The 24,073-nt window shown below is 51.0% G+C and overlaps 1 protein-coding gene and 1 pseudogene across 1 annotated transcript in view; both read right to left on the reverse strand.

The window, feature by feature from the left end:
• Window positions 1-3,686: 3,686 nt before the first annotated feature.
• On the reverse strand, window positions 3,687-6,457 carry LOC136469912 (uncharacterized; annotated as a pseudogene).
• Window positions 6,458-7,135: 678 nt separating this feature from the next.
• Window positions 7,136-24,073, reverse strand: part of LOC136477294 (probable protein transport Sec1a) — a 37,962-nt gene continuing 21,024 nt past the window's right edge. The window contains exons 16-21 of the mRNA XM_066475415.1: window positions 18,709-18,825; window positions 18,545-18,622; window positions 17,331-17,521; window positions 7,753-7,843; window positions 7,513-7,602; window positions 7,136-7,435 (exon numbers count right to left, since the gene is read on the reverse strand). Coding sequence (XP_066331512.1) covers window positions 7,382-7,435; window positions 7,513-7,602; window positions 7,753-7,843; window positions 17,331-17,521; window positions 18,545-18,622; window positions 18,709-18,825 — 621 coding nt within the window. The 3' untranslated portion in view covers window positions 7,136-7,381. The remainder of the gene's footprint in view (window positions 7,436-7,512; window positions 7,603-7,752; window positions 7,844-17,330; window positions 17,522-18,544; window positions 18,623-18,708; window positions 18,826-24,073) is intronic.

The raw sequence follows: 24,073 nt of genomic DNA on the forward strand, positions 1-24,073 counted from the left end.
TTGGTTAATCAAGTGATTGCTATAGTACAGGTGCTTACCTAGATGGATAGGTCATAATAAAGATGATGCAAAATACTTAAAATGGTTTCTTCATGATAGCTTATGTTTTTCGCAAACAAGTCAGCTAGCCCACTAAAGAAAGCCGTGCATAATCCTTGTTGTTGATTTATTTTGGTTTAAGACGGGTAAGTCTGGCTGAGTACATTCGAGTACTCAGGGTTTATCCTACCTTGTTGCAGGTGATGTTCTCAACCTGTTGATGATGGTGGCTAACCGTCGGTGGGCTCGGTGATTCTATACTTCTCATCTATATGCTTTTGTCGGATGATGTCACTAAGCTAGCAATATATTTGGAACTTATATTAATGTAATCATTTGAAAGCTATGTTATTTTCACTAAGCGGTTTTGAAACCCAAACTTGTACTATTATTTGTTAACCCCTTTGTAATATTATTTCCGCTGCAACCCGATGTATGTGATGTGTATTTGCTTAATCACGCGATCTTGGTTGTGATGTTGATTTACCGAGGTCTTTCGGGACACTCGGCGGACTACTGGGTTTATATGAGTGAAAGTATGGGTGTGTCAACGTGTTAGCGGGGACAACCGTACTTATCTTGTATAAATTGGGCGGTTCTGTCACACTGTCCCGTCCCCGTCCCCACGAAGGCTCATGGGGAGCACTTCTTCCTCATCCCCGTCCCCGCTCGAGGATTTAATCCGCATAGGGATCCCCATCCCCGCATCAACTCACCACCTGAAGTGCGTTGAAGGCTAATAGCAGCTGCAGAAACATAGGCCCATGCTGGACCATTAGTCCGAAATGGAAACTAACGGTCCAGAGAACACAATTTTGCTTTGTTTTGGCTGGGGTGCCCCTTATTTTATAGCTCCCTCCCTCCGTGCTCCGTAGCCGATGTGGTACTAAAGCTTTGCCTCATCTCTAGTTCTCTACCAAACGCAACGTGTTTTTTTATTGGGCCTCCCGTTGCATCCGGCCCATTGCTCAAACGGGGGAGTTAGCTGTTAGGCCGGGCCATTGCTCGAACGGGGGAGGAGGCTGTTAGGTCGGCCTAGCTAGCTTAAGCAGGAGCCTCCTTAGTGCACATGGAATTGGGCCTTAAACATTTCGGGTCCCCGCGGGGAACGGGGACGGGGGCATGCATATCATCCCTGTCCCCGTCATACCCGATGGGGATGATTTTTTCCTTATTTAATCCCCCATGAGGAGAATATTTGTACCATCCCCGTCCCCTAATGGGTGAATTCTCCACGGGGAATCGGGGAACGGGGCCCCGTTGACATCTTTAGCTGCCGACGACCATCACCCACATGTAGCGGGAGAGGTCGTCGACGAGCAGCAGGAAGTAGTGTCGTCCTCCCGGTGTGGCCGGTGTCACCGGGCCACACAAGTCCCCGTGCACAAGCTCAAGCCTCTCCTTGGCTCGAAAGCTCGCCCGCTGGGGAAAGGGGAGTCGCATCTGCTTCGTCAACACGTAGATGTCGCAGAGCTGCTCCACATGGTAGAGGCATGGCAGGCCTCGCACCATCTCCGTGGCACTGAGCCGCTTCAGGGCCTCGAAGTGAAGGTGTCCGAAGCGCTCGTGCCACTGCCACGCCTCGTCATCCCGACGAGCAGCGAGACAGAGGGGTTGTGCCACCTGCACGTTAAGGACGTAGAGTCGATTTGCGCTTCTGGATACCTTGGCGAGAATGCGGCGACGGCGATCCCAAATCCTCATGACTCCATCCTCAACCACCACGCGCGAACCGTTCTCATCCAGCTGTCCCAAGCTGATGATAAAGTTCCTCAATGCGGGGATGTAGTAGACTCCGGTAAGCAGCCTGTACTCACCAGACACGGCGGTGAAGATGACGGAGCCGACGCCCTTGATCTCCACGGCGGAGGCATCCCCAAACTTGACGGAGTCTCGGACGCTAGAGTCAAGCTCGGTGAAGAACTCCTGTCGACTGGTCATGTGATGGGTGGCGCCGGTGTCGAGGCACCACCCGTCAGTCTTGTTGTTGCTGGAGCCGTTGCCGAGGAGGGCGTGTGCTTTTGGCTCGTCAAGGTGGAGGAGAGCCGTTGCGGCCGATGCCGTTGGAGGTAGCTCGATGCTTGCATGTGCCATGAACAGAGCCGGCTCCTCCTCCTCCGCCTGTGCGACGTGGGCCTGGCCACGTCGTGACTGTCGATAGTCCTTAGCCCAATGGTCAAGCTGGCCATAGTTGCAGCAGGTGTCGTCTCGTGTCGACTTGTGCTTGCCGGTGGCGCCGCCCTGGGCGCCTCTGTGGGCATCACCCTCAGCACGTCCTCGCGCCTGGGCGCCTCTGTGCGCCTTGCACAGCTTGCCACGCTTGCGGCCGCCTGTCGCGGAAGAAGGCTCCCCCTTCTTCTAGTCACCTTGGTAGGCAGCCCACTGCTCCCGAGTGAGGAGCTTCCCGCCAGTGGTGATGGCCCCGAGAGAGACTGTGGCTCATCGCTGTCGACGACCTTGAGGCGACCTATCACCTCCTCGATCGACATCGTGGAGAGATCCAGCAGGGACTCAATCGAGCGAGCTATCTGCTTGTACTTCTCGGGGACGCAACGAAACAGCTTTTCGATAGCTCTCTCCTCGCCGTAGGTGTCATCGCCGAACTGCACCATCTTCTACAACAGTGTTGAGACGGAGAGCAAAGTCATCAACGTCCTCACCTAGCTTGAAGGCCAGGTTCTCCCACTCCTTGCGAAGTGCCTGCAGTGTGGACTTGCGGGCGCGGTCGCTGTCGATGTGTGCCGCAGCGATGACGTCCTAAGCCTCCTTGGCAGTCCATTTGTTGGTAAACGAGAACTGCATCTCGGATGGGACTGCAGCGATGAGGGCATCCAGCGCCCGTCGATCTTGGTCGTAGTCGACGTCGCCGTACCGGACTGCCTCCCACATATGCCGCACCTGGAGCTTTACCCTCATCACCGCAGCCCACTCGACGTAGTTGGTCTTAGTGAGGGTAGGCCACCCACCGCCGGGGCTGATGTCCCTGACAACAGCCTGGAGCCCGTGGCAACCACGGTACCGATACGGGAAGAGAGAGCCACGCTGCCTGTGAAGGCCGCGCTCTCCATCGACCTGTCTGCCACCGTTGCCGTGCGCGCCTCCTCCTGGAGCGCCACCGCCGTGCGCGCCTCCTCCAAGAGCGCCGCCGGCGCGTCCGCGCCTGTCTGGGCAGCCGCCACGCTCGTGGGCGTGCGCGGCTGCCCACTGCGCCGCCCGCGCTCGCACTGCCTCCCTCCCCAGCAGCTCGAGGTCCGCGTCGGCGCTGTCGTCAGCAAAAATGGAGCTGCTGGTGCTACCGCGTAGAGCCTCGACCTCTGTTGCCGCCGCACGCGCTGCATCCGCCGCCGCCGCTGCTTCCGCCTCCGCTCTGGCTGCTGCCAGCTCCGCCGTTGCCAGCCTCGACGCCCTTGCCGCCGCCGCAACGGTCTCTGCCACCGCTCGCTCGCGTTCCTCTGCTGTGGCAAGGTCGGCCTCCTACCGACGCCGCGTGCTCGAGGTGACCGAGCGCTGAGACTGCCCTGTGGATATGACGCGCTACCGGAGGGCTGCTGCGTGGGGAGAGGGCTGCTTCAGCGCAAAGGGAGAGGAGTGAGCAGGAGCGGCCGGAGCTGCTGCTGCTCCCAGCTGGGGCTATTGCGCGACTGGGAAAGGAGATGAGCAGGAGATGCTCAGGCTACAGGATAGTACAGCTCCGATACCACTTGTGAGTCGCTAAATTCTTACTCTTGGTAGTAGCAGAATTCTTACTCTCATCGAGAGAGGATGACACTAGGAGTTGAGGCAATTTTCTAGTTTATTTCTCATACAAATGCCATACCAACCTGAGAAGTTAGAGATACATATTTATAGGCTGCTAGCTAGCCAAGCATATGCCAAGATGCTAATCCTAGATACTAAGATACTAGTCCAAGATGCTGTCCTAAATGCTATCCTAGATGCTAGTCCTAGATGCTAGTGTAAGATGTTGTCCTACCATCATATTGCAGCTGCAGCCGCTGATTCTGGAGCCTTGTCAGCTTGAGGCGGTCGAGGTAGAGGGAACGCGTTCCGAAGATTAGCCTTGTATCCCGTGGCAGCACCATGCTTGGGATATTCAAACTTCTTCACGGGCTCTGCCACCTCTTCCTGTAACAACACCAAAGAATACGCAGTATCGAGGTTTGAAGGACCTTGCATAGTGACAACAACACGAATGTCAGGCCGAAGGCCGTCAACAAAGCGGGTGGTAAAGGTATGCATGTCAGGATGGTTGGTGTAGGCTTTAAGCTGATCAACAATGCTGGAAAATCTCTCTCGACATACTCTATAACTGTGGAGGTTTGCTGGATGTGAAACATTTGGCGAAGCAAGGTTTCGTGCTGGTCGCGGGCAAAACGATCTAAGAGGAGCTTGCAAAAATCAGTCCAAGGAATGAGTTGGCTGGGACGATCTAATGACTGAATCCAGTGTTTAGCCGCCCCATTGAAATGCATACCAGCAACCTTGACCCAAAGATGAGATGGTACACCATACATATCAAAGTAATCCTCAGCTTGGGTAATCCACAGTTTGGTGGTTTCCCCATCATAGGTTGGGAAATTGAATTTGGGCAGACGATGGGTATTTGGGTGCGTATCATCCGGAATGGTTGTGCGGGAGTGGATTTCATGAATATAACCATGGGGAATAGGAATTGTGGGAGTGACATGTGTACCATTGGCCGGGGAATGGTTTGGGGATAGAGTTCCCCCAACACTATCCACCCGTGTAGTCGGAAGAACGCCGTGCCCGCTGGGCCGAGCAGCCGATGGTCCCGCAGATGAGTACGCGGCGGTCTGCTCCACAGTCGGTGGGACGACGGTGATCAATCCGGTCGACGCAGGAGGGTTATCGAGGACGGAGCGATCATGGTACTTGGTGAACTTGCTCATCTTCAACTTGAGGTCATCCACGGCTCCTTCAGACTCCTGACGCCAGGACTCCAGAGAACCCGTGGACTGAAGCACGGAGTCGATGCAGGAGTCCTGACGCTACTCGACCGCCATGATGAGAGCGGATTGACGAACCTCGGAGTCCGTCATGCGCCGCTCCCAGTTGAGGTCGGAGTCGGCGAATCGTTTGGTGAGGGACTCGTCGACGTCGGTGAAGCGCTTGGTGATGGAATCATCGATCTCGACGAGACGTTGCTCGAGGCGCTTCTCGCTGTCGACGAGGCGGGCGTCCCACTTCCGATCCGCATCGGCGAATCGAGAATCTCACTTGCGGTCCGACTCGTTGAAGAGCCGATGCATCTCGTCCAGGAGGAGCTTCGAGTCAGGATTGATAGCTCCGCGACGGCGAGCGCATCTGGTGTAGTGGGGGTGTGGCGGTGGCGGTGGTGGCGGCGGCGGTGGTGGCGGCGGCGGTGGAGTGCGTTTGGTGGATTGCTCCAGTTCGCGGCTCACGAATCGGATCGACGCGTGCTGGGAATTACGAAGATCGATTCGATCGATCCAATCTCTCAACCTGGAGTGGTTGCGACGATCAACAATTCGGAGCAGGGAAGAGCGGAAGGGATCGGTTGTCTTTGATACCAGATGATAGCATGGGAATCAGAAGAACAGAATACAGATCGAAGAGCACAGCAAGGGGATAGTTCAGACGAAGTCCATAGAACAGAAGAGTGCTTAACAATATTACCAGTATTCTGTTGTTTGTTAACTTCTCCCTTCTCTCTCTCGGCTACTTATGCCACTCTCTCACGCCATCCTCCAGCTGGGCTGGGTCACGCCCATTCTGGGCCCTGGGTGCGCACACTGGGCTTCTTCACACGCATCCCGCGTCTTGGGCCCAAGGCGGCATCTTCAGTCTGGGTGACGTCGCGTTCACGCTCATGGCCGACGTCGCTTGCCTTGCCGCCGTGTCCAGAAGTTGCTGTAGAAGTGCCGCTGACACAGCTTTGATCAAATTTGGGGCAAGTTCAGTAATGGTTCTGCCGTTCAGCCACCGGTCCTTCAATTCCAGAATAAAATCGATTCCCCATTACCAACAATACAGTCAACCGCCAAGCGAATTATTGCTTCTGCGCACTGAGTAATTTGAACCTGAAAACCAGCCCAAGGTCTCGAGGGATCTGTTTTTTTTTTGCCAAAAGCCAACGAATCCTTAGAGCCCAGCCAAGTTTTTCAAGGTTATGGATCCCCAAGTCACCATACTCAAGCGGGCGTTGTACCCTTTCCCATGAAACTAAACAATTACCTCCATTTGTTCCTGCCCTTTCCTTAAAAAACCTCTCCTCCTGTTATCTACTGCCTTGATTATCCATTTAGGGAGATCAAAGGCAATCATTAAATAAATGGGGGTGGACCAAGATCAAGCGACCAGCCCTATTCATTAACAGTGCCTTCCACCCTGGGAGAAGATCAGCCACTTTATCAACTAGAGGTAGCAGCACCTCCATGGTGGGTTTGTGAATACAAATGGGTAGCCCAAGACATGTGCAATGGAATTCCTGACAGCACAAGTCAGAATTTCCGCTGTAAGCTGCACATCCTCGGTAGAACAGTGGATGGGGGAGATTGAGCTCTTGGTTAGATTAGTACGCAGACCCGAGGCATGGCCAAATAAATCCAGGATTCTCTTGATGACTTGCAGGTCCGGCCGCAAGAAAACCACAGCATCATCCACATAAAAGGAGATTCGATGTCTAGCATGTTACACAGCAAGCGGCTGGAGCATTTGCTCTCTAGATGCATATTAGATGCATATTCCACCAGAGTTCAGCAGCCTTTTCGGTTAGCTGGTTCGTGAAAAAATACTACTGGCTGGTTTGTGTGAAAGAAAAATACTGTTCCGACTGAAAATTTACGATCGTTTACGACAAGCCACAGAATATAAAAAGCATGGGGGAGGGGGGCACCCTGACGGTGGCCACGCTGATGATGTATGGATGCACCTGGCTCTCCATTAACCAAGACTTGAGTAGAGGTGGATAAAATCAGGGAAAGAAGGTCACACCACCGCTGTCCAAAACCCACATGTTGTAACTATTTAGCTTATTCCAAACTTCGTGTATTTGAAAACAGAGGGAATACATTCAAAAGTATAACCTGCCTCATCACATGTGGATAGAAGTTCGTAGAGAAAATGAAACCAACAAACCATTGGCCCAATCTAAAAAATTGATCCGTATAGTTATGTCGGCCACTATTTATATACATTCACCAGTAAAAGTGGTGTTAATAATACATTTCACCGAATGAATATGATATGCCCCCACAAACAAGAGCGGACAGAAAACTAAAAAGAAATTAAAAAGGTTACATACAACTTATGGCGAAAGTTCATATTGAACTAACCCATTCCAAGTGGTCGATGACACCATTTACAGCTGAAGATCATCAAGTGTCAATTCTTCTGCTGACACCAACTTTAATTTCTGCAAACGATAGCAATCCAATTCAGTTTTGCCAAGCCATCACGCAGAGTCGACTAGTAACAGGACAAGCTACTTACTGTGATGAACTGGGGAGGATCATCAAGGCTAGATGAACCAAGGATGATGTCTCGCTTCAGCTTGGATGAAAGCTTGTGTGCAGCACGTAACTGGAAAATTTCCAATACTGGTTACAGCATGCAGCATGAAAATACTTACACAAATGATGGATCTTAGAATTCTAATGCATCACATACTTTAACTCATCCTCTACAGAAACTGTAACATACAAATGCAACTAAACAACGTACTGGAGATACCTCTGATCGAGTAGCACCACCTATTACAAAAACAAATATACGCTGACCAAGTTTCCTGAAGTCACTGGAGGCATGCTTCAACACAGAATCACTGGAAAAAATTGAAGCCGTCAGCAGACGTTGCTGAAAGTTATATAACAGATTATAACTTATATTTGCACAAATTTGATAATGCAATGCATAAAAATCTGATGCATGAGTGTGCAAACAAAGATTCATGCTACTTGCAATAAATCCCAGAAATTCACAATAGCAATTATCTAACCAGCTTCTAGCGCACATGATAACATTCTGATAATATATACTCAATTATCAAAAAGGTCCTCCCAGATTTCTAATGCACATAATTTTAACTTTGAGATGACTTTTACCTTTTCCTCCATACATACCTTCCCATTACATATTAACAAAGGATTTAAATGAAGGTAAAATGGCCCTTTCAACATTTCTTTTGCTTGTTATACAAAACTAGCATAATTGCCCAAACAACAGCATAACATCATGGCTACATTTTAGAATATAATTATAGTCATTACATTTATACTGTCACATGAAGTTTCATAGTTTAGATCTAAAGGAGTTGTACTTCGGTTACTATTTGTATTATATTGGATACAAAACAATTGTATCATTCATATATACATCTGACTCTCCACTTGCTAGAAACTGAAGCCCCAAAAACAAGCATACTAAATATTTTCCTTTTTTTCTCAGTTAATGAGATTTTCTAGTTCTTTTTTTGGATTTCATGAATTTAGGATTAATGTGGCGCTTGAATACCATCAATTATTTTTTGTACATTGTGAAGATCCTCCAAAGGCATAGCAAGGGAAAGAAGTAGAACTTCTAATTTTTTCCCTGCTGGTAATATGGAAATATTTCTGCAGCAACCACATTTTCCTCTTTGCGGCAGTGACAAGGATTTCTATCAGCGCTGGTAGTAGTAGACCTGACAAGTGGAATTCCAGCTGCGCAGGTGGTAGTGATTCATCTACCAGGTGGAATTCCAGCATCTGTTGGTAGCACTCTTCTCCTGGGGCGGCGATTGGTGGCGGTACTGTTGGCGAATTGGGCTGCCAGAGGGCAGCTTGGCCAACAGGCCGCTTGGATTGTATTAAATTGCAAAATAACAACTTGATACAAAGATGCTAACCACGGCATATATAAACAAGTGGTGTACCTACTCCTTAGCATATTCTAACTGCATAAAGCAGATGCTATAATTCCTACTTGGTTGCCAAGGCACCATGATCAACTCGGTTGCCAAGGAAATAGAAAAAACACATGACAGTGAATAGTAAATAGCTATAGTAGGTAACTGGAAAAACAAGAACACTAGGCTAACTACTGACAATTCTCCCCTTTAGCCTTGTGGTCCTTGGAAGTGATGTGCTTGAGCCCAATTCTTCCCCTCATCTCTTCAAATTTTGATCTTCCAAGAGACTTGGTTAGAATGTCAGCCAGCTGATCAGTGGTGGATATGTGATCAGCCCTGATACTTCCATCTTCCAAGCAGTTTCTGATGAAATGGTACTTGATTCTGATGTGTTTACTGCGCTCATGAAAGACTGGATTCTTGGCTAGAGCAAGTGCAGACTTGCTATCAACCTTCAGTTCGACCACTTCCACATTCCTTCCAAGGAGGTCTGCCATCAGCCTGGATAGCCAAATAGCTTGTGTTGCAACTGTGGTAGTGGCAATGTACTCAGCTTCACAACTAGATAGAGCCACCACCTTCTGCTTCACTGACTGCCAGCACACAAGATTGCTTCCCAGAAAGAACAGAGTGCCACTAGTGCTCTTGCTGGTGTCAATGTCCCCAGCCAAGTCACTGTCGCAGTACCCAACAAACCTTGCTCTCCCTGGAGCCTTAGTGTAGTGAAGTCCAAACTCCAGAGTACCAGCCACATATCTCAGGATGCACTTGATGGCAGCTTGGTGCTCTGCAGTCGGCCTCTCCATGAATCGACTGACAAAGCCTACTAAGAAGGCTAAGTCAGGTCTTGTGTGGACCAAGTAGCGCAGGCTGCCCACCAATCTTCTGTATTGGGTAGGATCAACTTCTGCAGCCGTGCTCTGCCTGCTCAACCTCAGCCGCTCCTCCATTGGTGTATGGGCAAGATTGCAGGCATCCATACCTCCTAGCTCAAGGATCCTCTTGGCATAATGGGTTTGCCTCAGAGTGATCCCAGCTGAATCTTGGTGTACTTCGACCCCTAGGTAGAAGGACAGGAGGCCGAGGTCGCTCATGTCGAAGACCTTCTTCATCTGAGCCTTGAAACCTTCTATGGCTTGAGTGCTGGCACCGGTGATAATCAAATCGTCAACATAGACACCGATCAGCAGCAGCTCCTCCCCTGTTCCTCACCTGTACATCGCAGCTTCATGGTCGCTTTGCTGGAAACCCATCTCCTTGAGGGTGGCGTCCAGCTTGGCGTTCCAAGCTCGCGGAGCCTACCGTAGGCCATACAAAGCCTTGCGCAGACGGTACACCATCTTCTCCTTCCCGACGACGGTGAAGCCAGACGGCTGCTTCACGTACACCTCCTCCTTGAGGTCGCCGTTGAGGAAGGCTGATTTGACGTCCATGTGGTGGATGCGCCATCCTTCTTGGGCCGCCAGCGCAAGGACTCGGACGGATTCCATGCGCGCCACGGGAGCAAACGCGTCGTCGAAGTCGATCCCTTCCTGCTGGACGAAACCCCGCGCCACCAAGCGCGCCTTGTACTTGGTCACCGCGCCCCGCTCGTCCTTCTTGAGCTTGTAGACCCACTTCAGAGTGATGGGCCGGTGACCGGGAGGAAGCTCCACAAGCTCCCACGTGTGGTTCTGCTCAACCGCCTTGATCTCCTGTTCCATGGCGGCCTGCCAGGCAGGATCGCCTTCAGCCTCCGCGAAGTTGGCCGGCTCGCCGGCGTGCGTGAGGTGAAGCTCGGCGAAGAGTCGTGAAGCCGGCGGCGGTGTGGGCGCATCCCCGACGATGTTGGGCATGGTTCGGTACCGCAGCTGCTCGCCGTCGAACGAAGCGTCAAGGCGATCGTCGTCGTCCTCAAGCGGTGACGCAAACTCAACCGGGTCCGCCTGCTCGGTCTCTGCTGCTGGTGAAGCAGAGGAGGCCGGTGGATCGTGCTCCCCTGGAGCTGGTGACGGCGTGCGCGGTTGAGCTCCATCTGCGTCGACTCCCCAGAACTCGATGTCGAAGTCGCTGGAGGCAGAAGCAGACGTCCCGGCGACCGAATTGGACCAATCCCAGCCGCACCCTTCATCAAACACCACGTCGCGGCTCACCTTGGCGCGTCCTGTCGCCGGATCGAGGACCCGGTAGGCCTTGGCGCCCTCGGCGTAGCCGATGAAGACCCCAACCTTGCCGCGGTGGTCGAGCTTGCGCAGCTGCCCGAGCTCCCTTGTGTAGGCGACACAGCCGAAAGTGCGCAGATAGCTCACCGCCGGCGCTCGTCCGTGCCAGGCCTCATAAGGGGTCTTGCCTTGCAAGCTTCTCGTCGACGCACGGTTGAGCAGATGCACCGCCGTCATCACTGCCTCCCCCCAGAATTTGGCCGGCATGGACCTCTGCTTCAGGAGCGCGCGTGCGGTCGCCACGACCGTCTGATTGCGCCGCTCCACAACACCGTTCTGCTGCGGTGAGTGTGGTGCAGAGTAGTGCCGCTTGACTCCTTCGGCGGCGAAGTACTGCGCTAGCTCGCCGACGGTGAACTCTCCTCCATTGTCGGTTCGCAGCACCTTGAGCTCACGGCTAGTCTCCTTCTCTGCTTCGGCCTTCACCCGCTTCACGGCATCCGCAACAGCATCCTTGGTCGGCAGAAGCACCGCCCACATGAAGCGGGTGGCGTCGTCCACCATCAGCAAGAAGTAGCGGCGCCCTCCTGGAGTCGCCGGCGTCACCGGCCCGCACAAGTCGCCGTGGACGAGGTCTAGGGGCGCCTGCGCGCGGTACTGCGCCTGCTGCGGAAACGGCTTGCGGCGGAGCTTGGTGGTGACGCAGGTGTCGCAGACTTGCTCCGCATGCTTGATCACCGGCATCCCCCTCACCATCTCCTGCTTGCCGAGCTGGTGCAGCGCCTCGAAGCTGAGGTGCCCGTAGCGCTCATGCCACCTCCATGACTCGTCCTCCTTCCTGGCGGCGAGACACGCCGGCTGCGCGGCCTCCAAGTGCAGGATGTACAGCCGACTGGGCCCGCGATGTACCTTGGCGAGAAGACGACCACGCCGGTCCCAGATTCGGAGCACTCCATGTTCAATCTCCACTCTGGAGCCTCCTTCGTCGAGCTGCCCCAAACTCATAATCGAGTTCCGGAGCGCTAGGATGTAGAAGACGCCATGGAGGACATGCTGCTCCCCGTTCTTGGCCTGGAAGACGATGGAGCCGGTCCCCTTGATCTCCACTCGAGACGAGTCGCCGAAACGCACCGTGCCGCGCGCTGTGGTGTCGAGCTCGGCGAAGAGCTCCCGACGGCCGGTCATGTGATGTGTGGCCCCGCTGTCAAGGTACCAACCGTCGAGCACCTCCTCGTTGGCGCTGGTGTTGAGGAAGACACACGCACGCGGCTCGCTAATGTCGAGGGAGACCGTGGCCTTGGAGCAGACGGCTTCGGTCTTCTCGTCGAGCTCAAGGAAGCCGTGGGCGAGGAACAGAGCACCATCATCGTCCTCCGCCTCTGCGACGTGCGCAGCACCGCCACGCCCACCACCGCGCCGTCCACCTCGATCACCTCCAACGCGGTTGCCTCCTCCGCGTTGGTTGCCACCACCGCCGCCGCGGTCACCACCACCACGGCGCGGCTGGCGGCAGTCGCGCGCCCAGTGGCCGCGATCACCACAGTTGAGGCAGGTGTCGTCGTCCACCCCGCGATCGTCACCACCGCCTCTGTCTCCTCCGCCGCAATTTCCCTTCTCGCGCTTCTTCTTGCCGCCGCGTGGACGACGTCGCGGTTCCTTGCCCGACGCGGAAGCGGCAGCCTCCTCCTTTTCCTTGGCACGCCACTGCTCCCTTGTCAGCAGCAGTCCACCGATGGCGGCCGGTTCCGCGTCCAGCGCCTCCATGTTGTCCACCGTCTTCAAGCGCCCAGACACCTCCTCGATGGTGAGGTCCTGGAAGTCGAGAAGCGTCTCGATGGCGATCCGGAGCTGGGCGTACTTCGGCGGCACGGCGCGTAGGAGCCTCTCCACCGCGCGCTCTTCATCGATGTCGTTGTCGCCGTGGAGAAGAAGCTGCTGCTTCAGGGCCATCAAGCGAAGGGTGAAGTCCTCGATTTGCTCACCCGGACGGAAGGCGAGCTTCTCCCAGTCGCTGCGGAGTCGCTGGAGCATGGCGCGGCACACCCGATCGACTCCGATCCGTGCGGCGGCGATGGAGTCCCAGGCCTCCTTGGCCGATCCCTTCTTGGACAGCGGCATCTGCATCTCCTGCGGCACGGCAGCGATGATCGCCTCCACCGTGCGCATGTCCTCATGGTACGGCAGGTCCTGGTACTCGATGGCGTCCCAGAGTTGCCGCGCCTGGAGCTTTAGCTTCATGATCGAGGCCCACTCATGGTAATTGGACTTGGTGAGCATCGGCCAGGTGGAGCTCGAGCCAGAATTCTTGTACACGGTCTGGATCACCGGCGAGCGGCCCCTGGCCCGTCCGCGGCGGCGATCCTGATCCTGATCGGGCGACCGCGTCTGCCTGCGCTCGCACTCCGGGCTCCTCCGCGGAGGCGGGCGGCGATCGCGCAGCGGATCCTCCTCCACCAACTCTCGACGCAGAGCCGCGGCCGTGGCGGCCGCGTTCCTAGCTGCTGCTGCGGCGGCCTCCACGACTTGCTGCGCCTGCGCGGCTGCAGCCTCTGCCGCGGCCAGACGCTGCGCACGCTGCTCGGCGGCGGCGGCGGCTACTGCTCTCTCTGCGGAGGTGGCCATGCCTCTCCCTCTCTCAATCCCGGGCTCTGATACCAATTGTTGGCGAATTGGGCTGCCAGAGGGCAGCTTGGCCAGCAGGCCGCTTGGATTGTATTGAATTGCAAAATAACAACTTGATACAAAGATGCTAACCACTGCATATATAAGCAAGTGGTGTACCTACTCCTTAGCATATTCTAACTGCATAAAGCATATGCTATGATTTCTACTTGGTTGCCAAGACACCATGATCAACTTGGTTGCCAAGGAAACAGAAAAAACACATGACAGTGAATAGTAAATAGCTATAGTAGGTAACTAGAAAAACAAGAACACTAGGCTAACTACTGACAGGTACATCTAGTTATGGAGTTCCAGGGAAGCAGGTGCCAGGATTTCTCTTCCACAAGAACTCTGGCATATGGCAGTGGTGGAATTTGTCTTCTCAGATGACAAACACATCTCATCACGGAGGTACATTCTCTGCATGTTCATCTGGTTGTGGATCAACTCCCGTGTGGTTGCAGTATTCCAACGACTTTGATCGGAGAAACAGATTAGGTTGTGACGCCAATTCGATTAGGGTCTGATTGGTTGCTTCCACTATATTGCATAGCATATACTAGTTATGCAGCATATCCTTAACCTGAATAAGAACAATACAATCCGCTGTTGTTTGGTTTAACTGGATAGGAAGTTGTACAGTATTATGAGCGTGATTGGTTCCAAACATAACTGGTTAGCCTGCATAGGGGAATACACAGGAGGTGTGTTTGGTTGGCTGTGCTAGGGTGCAGTGGCGGAACCAGAAATTTTGATTAGAGGGCGCCAGCTAAACATGGTCAATCCCATCAAAATATATTCTATACTTTTTAAAAGGTTTGTAATGACATTTTTAAGATTCTCAAAGCCAACTAGTATGAAAATAGAGAAAAAGTTAGCATAGCTGCAAATTTTGATTCTTAAAGGTAGTATAAGATTATAATTGCATCTACTTTGTTGCTTATGTATCTTCTTTAGAATCTAAATATATAGGATTAAAAAAATTGCATGGTGTTAGGGGGGGGCCGTGGCCCCTGGCTGCCCACCCCCTAGTTCCGCCACTGCTAGGGTGTTGAGGTTACCCCAGGTATATCATGCCCCTCTCAACTCTGGTCTCCCGTAAAAAGTCGAGACATAAATTTTGCTGGTGAGCTCACTTCACTAAACTATTGAGCACATTTTTACGACGAAAAACTATTACATAAATTTTGCTACAGACTACAGAGAATAATCCAACTACAGAGAATAAAGTATGCATGAAGTACAAGAGATTGCATCACATGAGGCACGGCAAGTGCATTCCCAAGTGACGATGTTCTTCACTGGCATTTCATCGAACGCCTTCCTCGCCTCCCCCAGATGCCTGAATTTGTCGTACACGGACACAAGCATGTACCGCATACCAATCCGGCGATCCTGAATGCATCCCAGCTTCATGACGCGGCAATGCAGCTCGGCAGCCTTGGCAGCAAATGCGACGGCGCGCCTGAGCCTGAACACGTTGGCCAAGGAGGACACCATGCTCGCCATCCCCGTCCAAGAGCATGTTGCTGTCAGTATCTAGGGCCTCGCCACGGGGAAGCTGCTCCGCCTCGTGTCCAAGCACTTTGGCCTCGGCACCTCCATCTGCCACAAGCTCGTCCTCAAGGTGTGCGCCGTCATCAAGTCCACCGGCGGGGAAGGTATCGAGAGGGCAGCAGGTGCAGAGCGGGCGCATCCATTGCAAAGCGGGTGCAAGGACAAGGCAGTTGGCTGCAGTGCGGATGCAAGTTCCCACTTGCATAGCTGGATATGCCAGATTTGAGCGAATAGTGGGATGCAGGCTTAAGCTGCTTTGAAGAAAGTGTCAGCCTGCATAAGGTCTTATGCATATAAACAATCAGACCCAGTTTGCATTACGAGGGCCTAGATAAGGAGTAATCCAGGTAACAATTCAGACCCTTAGTTCCCTGCTATCTAGTTGTGTGCAATAATTCCTATCCACCTTCTGATCAGTTTGCAAGCAGTTACCCAGCTTCTCCACAGATGACTTTTGTTGCCATGTCAAAGTTGAGCAGAAAAATGCTGAACATTGGGACCAAGTGATGATGGATCTCCTGTTAACCCGTGTGGCCGTGTCGGTGATATTGGCTCTCAGCAGCAGCAAATACAAACTTAGCTGGCTCAGTAATGGAAAGGAGGAGCAATTCTTATCCAAACAAGCAGAAGCAACGGGTCAGGTTGTAGCACAACTCAACTGGATCATTTTTCTGATGATTCAGCAGACAGCCGACCCCCATCTCCTGACCGTGGAGCAAACAATACGTTCGGCACTACAGCGCGTCCAACCACTTCACCACCACTGTGATCATCATCACAACTACAACTGTCATGCCCCCCTCCCCCCCCCCCCCCACCCCCCCCCCAACCCCCCAAGTTCAATGGAACTAGTCCCATAGCAGGACAAATGCACTATTTCAAGATCTTTCAAATTGAAATATTGAAGATTCCATGTGGTCAACTGCAGCTGCTCTGCATTTTGAAGGCAATGCAGCACGATGGTTGCAGATGTACAAGCAGAAGAACAAGTTGGGTTCCTAGGGAACTGTTGTTAGTGCAGTGCAAACGCAATTTGGTCTCTATATAGGGAGGCTCTGACCCAGATTGTTGGAGTTGAAGCAAGACAGTAGTACTGTGGAATGTTATGCTGAAACTTTGAAGCTTTGTAGTTTGAGAGATATCCATGCACAATACAGGATTTGATGAACTGTATTTTGTCCCAATTTCTGAAAGGCGTCAAACAAGAGATCAGAGTGCCGGTTCAGTCTTAAGCTCCTGACAACATGCACTGAGCAATCATGTTGACCAAACTACAACAATGCATGGGGGACTCTACCAAATTCAAAAACAACAAGGCAGCATACTCCTTTCAAATCTCCAGCTCAGTTTCCTTACAAGCCTGAGTCCAAAGGGTCTACTCCACTCTAGAAGGAGAGACAGCTAAGAGACTATCGTCGAGCAAATGGTTTGAGCTACTATTGTGGGACAATTATGATCCAACCCACAATGAAGTCTGCACAAAACGACCAATGGCCCAAGTGAGTGCACTAGCCCTCAATGAATTGGATATCAATGAAGTGTTAGCTCAAATGGCAATTGAAGATTCTTTAGCCTATCGTTTTGGTCAGCTATCCTTAAATGCCAAGTCAGGCACTGATGCAGGAAATGCTATGAAAGTGAGAGCTCTTGTTGATCATGCTCCTCTTTAGTGCAAAGTGGCAACACACACTCCTTTGCCAGTTCCACATTTGTGCAGAAATTGCAACTCCAGTGTCTGCTCCTCCAAAACAAGTTACCAATGGCCAGCTCCTGGTAAGTAACTCAATGATCCCAGCATTGTAGTGGTGGTCCAACGGATACATATTTGAAACAGCCATGAGGGTGCTGGATAGGGATGCTTATGAGTTATGACTGCAGTGTGGGATATGATTGGTTGGAAAATAAAATACCATCTATGCATGAAAAACATGCTGCCCCTGTCCCACTAATTATTTAATAAGACACTACATTGAAACAGCATCTCTTCCTAACCTCTTGCTAACCAGGATGATTTCAGCTCATACTCAACATGAACCAAGAAATGAGTATCCACCACTCACCTTGAATATCCATCATCAGAGCCACGAGGTCTAGCCCATGTGCCACCTGTTCGTCTGGATCGCATAGAGTGAGCGGGACTTGATCGGGCAGAGCTACTGGTTGGCGGTCCATGAGCACTAGGACTAGGGTCGTTCATACAGTTATATTCATCTTTTGGAAGCTCACCTTTGCTAAGCTTTTCAATCAATTCCTGCAGGACAGGTAAGAACGTCACTCACATCATTATACCAATATAAATGAAAACTGGTAAAACCAAGGCATAAAGGAATTATATGGTGGCATTCACCTAATTTTAGAGAAAAATACAATTATTTCATTGTGTTTCTGATGGGGAGGATGGTTTGCCTGTACAAACGGCAGCCCTGCAGACTAGAGTACTGCTCAGCCATTTAGTAGACTAGAGTACTGCTCAGCCATTTAGTACCCCATAGGCCCTGTACTCTCCATGGCTTAATGGGATGAGATATGATCATTCTGATATCCCAGATAGTAAAGTTTCTTCTACACTATATCAGCTTTTGGGCCTTTGGCTTTCACAATGGGACTTGAATGTTCAGTACCCTCTGTCCAAAAATATAAGGAGTTCTGGTGCTTAAATACTATTCCAGAATATAAGGACTTCTGGGAAGTCAACAGGTCCAGCCCCAAAATTAAGGTAATTAGGATTTGTGGCATGGATTAGCCCAACAGCCTGCCACAAACTAAGCAAATCAGGACTCAGTAGTGGTCCCAGCTGTCCAATGAGGAGTATGGACTTTTCTCTTCTTAATTGTCCTAAAATTCCCAGAAGTCCTTATATTTTGGGACAGAGGGATTGTCTTTTTTTTGTTGTGATTAAATTCACATCGACTTCCCAGAAGTTCTTGAACGTCTTTGTAATATTCTGCCATGTTTTCTAGCAAATTGAAAATCAACCCTACAAGTAAAAGGATATTTCATAAGAAATTCTTATTGACTTCAGAACTTTTTATATAAATCTTCCTAAATATTATATGGGTACTTTGACAAAATAAAACAGACAAAATTCAATGTAGTGCATAAAGTGGGTAACTTATATTACTAGCGCGCATTGTAAGAACATTAAGTTAATGTGCGACATGGAAAACAGAATTTAAAACGAAGTCCATGTGAACAACCCAAACTAGCAAGTTTTAGATGGTTCGTTAGTAGCATCAAATATTTAAACTAATCTAGAGAAAACAATGATTCATACCTCCAAAATAGGATAAAATCGGGATAGTGCCCATGCTGATTCTTCCCCTGTTCGCTCTTTTCTATGTGCGTGCTTCTTCTGTTATCAACAGGAGGAAAAAAATATGTTTTGAGATCCAGATTACATATATAAATACAAGCCGGGAAATAACCTAGAATCTTTACCTTATGAACATCAAATTTCAGTGTAAAACCCCCTACTGAAGACTTTTTGGTATCAGGCCCACATAAGCAACGCATATTATTTACAGCAATCATGTCGTCAGCAGATAATCCTGCCAACTGTAAACAACATCTCCTCAGGTTCAATGCAACTGTTGACGAGAGTTAGCATGAGATCCACTGAAGGAAATTGATGAAGTTAGGAGTTCCACATTATTAAATATTTTGATGTAAACTTAAGAATTTTCTTTCGGCCAGTCCATACCACTGCAGCAGTTTATCATTCATCATGGATCAAAATTGTACCCCTGATTCGCTACCAATGATAGGAATAGAAGATGCATCTCAGGTGACATTCAACCTTATTTATCAATACAAAAAACATTGCGTTGATAAAAATGTTTATTTAAACATTGGACTTCTCCCTGGTGATGAAAATCAAGCGTAACTATTTAAACTGTGTGAAAGATAATTCTTCAATTGTGCCCTGGTCTTGGCCTCCTGTGAATGCCAAGCTGGTGCTACTTGCCGCTCAACACTCACTCCATTTTTTTTTCAAAGAAAAAGATGATAGTGGGACACATAACTCATATCATGATAGGTGCACTTGTGTTACATGGATACTTGGTTGGATTGGCATGTCCAGGCGGCATGGAGAACTGTGGATATCCTGTAAAGTTGGGAAAGGAATAGACAGTGCCATTTAAGATCTCCCTATCTGTCATCACAAGCGACAGATGGCAGCTCTCATTTCCCTGATCTGAGAGCAGTGGTTTATCCAATTATCATGTGCATCATCCAGTGCATGACTGCAGCAGATTTTCATCCACCCCACGAGTTCTTACTCACACTGACAGCACTCATGAACCTGAAACATCCACTAAGTTCTCCACAGCCATGGACCCAAACTGTTGTGAAGTGCGGCACCATCGGTATTCCAAGTGTGACTGCATATACAAAGAGCCTCATATACAACTAATACCCCTAACCCACCCACCCCACCCTGCCCTCTCAAACTCATGGTGGGTCGCAAACACTGACCCATGACTAGAAGAAATCAGTAAGCTGTAGAGAAAGGCATTCTTGATGTCAAGCTGTGAAATGGGCCACTGCGAACATAAGCAACAGCAATTAGCATGCAAACAGTGGTCCTGTGTATCAAAATTACTCATTCACTTTCCATATCTTAGATAAATCCCAAATTGACTTTTTCTCAAAAGATTGTTAACCCAAACGGCCATATAAAGCTCCTGATCCAAACTACAGTCACGCGGATCGCGGAACATAGCGGCGTTCCGCATTCCCGAAACAACCGTTCCGGATCACAGTTCGGGGACGAAGCGGAACATTGACGAGTCGGTGTCTGGGACACGAGTTGGGACGACGTCCCAAATTATCACTGGATCAGCAGCATGGCGCTAGCGGAGATCGGCAGCAACGGACATCCCAAAGCGGAGCTGCTGAGATGGCGTCGCGACACCGGGCGTTGGTGGCGACACAGAACTGGAGGGGTGACGGCATGGCACTGGGGCGTGACGCTAGGGCCGAGCGCCGGCAGCGGCACGGCGCTAGGGTGGCTGTGCAGCGCAGTGCTGGGGCTGGGCACCACCAGCGGCACGGCGCTTGGGATGGAGCCAGTAAGTAATGTGTCCCCGGAATCATCCCTGGTGACGTCACAGGCGGATGGTCCGTGAAAACAGTGTCCAATGGTTTGTTTCTATGTTGTCTAGGTACACAGTAGGCACTTATGCGTGCATAAAAGGGCGTACCCAGTGCAGAGAGCTCCCGCTCTGTGCGGGGTCTGAGGAAGGGTGTCAGTGGCAAGCCTTACCCTCGCCTGTGCAATGCGAGGAGACCGCGACTCGAACCCGGGACCTTCCGGTCACAGGCGGTAAGTCTCTACCGCTTGCACCAGGCCCGCCCTTCGCACTTATGCGTGCATGATCTTGTAAAACTCATAGAAAATAAATATAGCTCCAAAAATTGTGGAAAAAAAAAGCTAGCTTTCTTATGATTTCCTAAATATTTCAAAAATGTGTTTGAACCAGGCTCCAGTTAAATTTGAACATTCTTATGGCTTCCTAATTCATAGTTAATTCTCTAGTGACCGAAAAATCATGCAAATAATTTTGTTAGCCTCTTTTTGACATATGCTATGTATTACAAAAGTTTCTTGCATCAAATCATTGCATATGTGCATAGAGGCCTATTGGCCATGTCTACGAGTCACGCCTGGGCCTAGAGCCTATTATGGTTTTCTATAGATTGGTTACTAATCTTGATAGGTAAGGATATCCAACGGTGGTGATACTTCTATAAACCAACACTAGATCATCCTTGCCTATATATGTACATGTACTCCATGCTTCCATAATCAATCTATTGTTTTTACCCTGTAATTCCATTGCTCTCACATATGATGTCCCCCTGTGCATCTGAAAGCCCCTTTCTGCACAAAGTGTGCCTGCTGGAAGAGCCCTAACCATGGGCTTTCTGTCTCAGATGGGACTAGCACTGCTCATAGTGTCTCAGCTGCCCACAACAGGTGCACTAGATGCCAGTGAAGGCAGAGGCAGGAGCAGGAGCTGCTGGCAATGTGGAGATATGACATAGCAGACGTTAGTAATCTGATCAACTCTTGCTCCTTTTCACAACTTTGTACTACCGTCCTATGACATGAGGCTGGTAGTATGTCCAATATGGCCTTGTAGTTGGTAGTATGGCTAGTATGGCGATTGTAGTATTTGAAAGTAGAACATGTATATATACAAGTGTTTGGGCAGCTGCAATCCAGTTCAGTTAAGCAGCAGCACTCCATTGTGTGTTTGTGCTCTCTCTGTTCTCTTCTCCACTGATCTATCTCTCAAGTGTGTGTGAGGTTGAGGGACTACACCTGATTTCCGGCTAACGATTAGCATCACAGCTGAGGTAGGAGAGATCGATGGCGATGTCAGGCATAGGTGGGTGTTCCCTCTCCCTAGACCTGCGAGGACACCGGACGTCTTCGTCACCAGAATGACAGCCATTCTTGGTGCAGAGGACAGTGAGGGAGATTGGGAACATCGTACCCAATTCTCACCTGCACCAACTTTGGCAAGTGAGTGGTGTTGATGAAGGCAAGCTCAGGGATTGTGGTGCACGGTGAACACCGGCACCACAAACGAGGTCAAGGACCGATAGGCGATGGCAGCCATCCTCCAATCGATGCTGCCAGAGTATGTCCAGACCTGAGGAGCAAAGATACCACAAAGATGGCTTGGGACAGCCTGAGGATCATGTGTGTTGGCTACGATTGCATGCGCAAGGCAAAGGCACAGTAGCTTTGGCAGGAGTACTGATTCCATCGCATTCCATGATGGTGAGGCGGTTGAGGACTTTGCACTACAGATGCAGTTGTTGATAAGCCAACTCACCACCCTCAGCTACACGGCCAAGGAAGAGGAGGCTGTCGCCAAGTATCTGTGCGTCGTCCCGTCTTAGTACGCACAGATCGCCCTGTCCATCAAGACATTGCTCGACATGGACACGCTCACGATTGAGGATGTTACTAGGTAGCTCAAGACGACGGAAGACTGATGCGCGGTGCCAGTACAAGCGGCCGCAGACGGAGATTGTGACGCATCTGGCTCTGGATTTGGGGCTGTCCTCCATCAAGGTGCAGGGGATCAAGGTGCAGGGGCATTGGCTTCCTTCAGCCGGCCATTCACAGCTCGCCACCTCAAACTTACTGCATATGAGCATGAACTGGTCAGCTTAGTACAAACGATGCGGCATTGAAGGCCCTACTAATGGTGATGGCGATTTGTGTTACACACTAACCATTATAGGGTACGTTTGGTACCACTTCGCAAGCTGCCAAATGCCCCTGGCCACTCCGCTTCGCTATCGAAGCCCCACGATTTCCGCTGAGAGTGAGTGCGACGAAGGAGGTGAAGCTGAAAATACCAGCTTTGCCTCGCTTCGCGACGCTCCCGTGGGACCTCATGTGGCCGTTGTCCAGTTTGCCCTGAGTGCATCGTTGCGCGCAAGGCCAGCGAAGGGGCGGAACAGGGCGACGGTGGAGGGCCGGAATTGGATGGAGTTGACGGAGTTGGCCGGAGTAGCCGAGCACGGGGCCGGCGACGTAGGGCCGGAGCGCAGCGAAGTCACTAGGGCGGGGGTGGGGGCGTAGTCGTGGACGGAGCAGCACGTGGAGTGGCGCGATGAGCGTGAGCGGAGAGGAGGCAGCACAGCACGTGACAGCGGGGCAAAGAGGAGGCGGCGCAACACAAGGAGCGGCAAGATAGGCGAGGGCAAGGGTGGCGCCCCGGTCATGGGATGAACGGAGCCGAAACGAAAGACGGTGGATGAAGAAGATAAGGGAATCGGAGAGGGAGGAAAGAAATAATAAAGAAAGAAAAAATAAGACAAAGAAAAGAATAAGGGTATTATGGACTTTACCTCTTTTTATCTACCATGAGAAGCTATTCTGCCAAACATTCTACCAAAACGGCTTCAACTCCACTAGTGAAGCTGCTCATGGAGCCAAAGCTGAAAAAAACTGCTCCGCCGGTGAAGCAAGGCTGTCCAAACAGGCCTATAGTCTCAAATTTATGCTTGATCAGCACCTTTCTACAGTTCCTCAGCATCAATGGATGAGCAATGGCTTCGACTTTACTGTTGAATACCCGACCGCTCCAGCTCTGGACAGCCGTTCAAGCTCTACTTCAACATCCGCGACTTCCAAACATTGCTGGCCATGTCACAACTCCATCAGCACATCATCGACGCTGGAGATGGCTGGCATGAAGCTGAAGATGACCACAGCCTTCCATCCTCAAACGGATGGCCAGTCTGAGGTGGTGAACCGGACCATTGCCATGTACTTGTGGTGCATCACCGGTGACTGGTCGTGGGCTTGGCTGGTCCAAGCACAGGGCAACATGTGTAGCACTATTATGATGGACATCACCGCGAGTTGGAGTTTGTAGTCAGAGCTTGGGTGTGTCTACACGTGTTGAACAAACAAGCACGCACCCTGGTGGAGCACAAGGCCGAGAAGCTTGGTCCACGATACGCAGGTCCTTTCCATGTCACGGAGCGCATTAGCAAGGTTGCCTATCATCTCGCACTTCCAGAGCGCCCACATCCACGACGTCTTCCATGTCGGCGTCCTCAAGCCCTTCCACGGCACTGCACCTGCTGCTGCACCACCCCTTCTGCCAATAGAGCGCGGCAGGATATACCTGAATGTGTGCTTCGGGCTGCAGTCTGCCGTGGCGTATGGCATGTTCTAGATGCAATGGGACGGAACTGAAGCTGATGAAGACACTTGGGAACCAGTGCACCAATTTCGTGACTCCTAACTTGCCTCTCAACTCGAGGACGA

The sequence above is a fragment of the Miscanthus floridulus genome, chromosome 8 (assembly GCF_019320115.1).
Source record: "Miscanthus floridulus cultivar M001 chromosome 8, ASM1932011v1, whole genome shotgun sequence".
NCBI lineage: Eukaryota > Viridiplantae > Streptophyta > Magnoliopsida > Poales > Poaceae > Miscanthus > Miscanthus floridulus.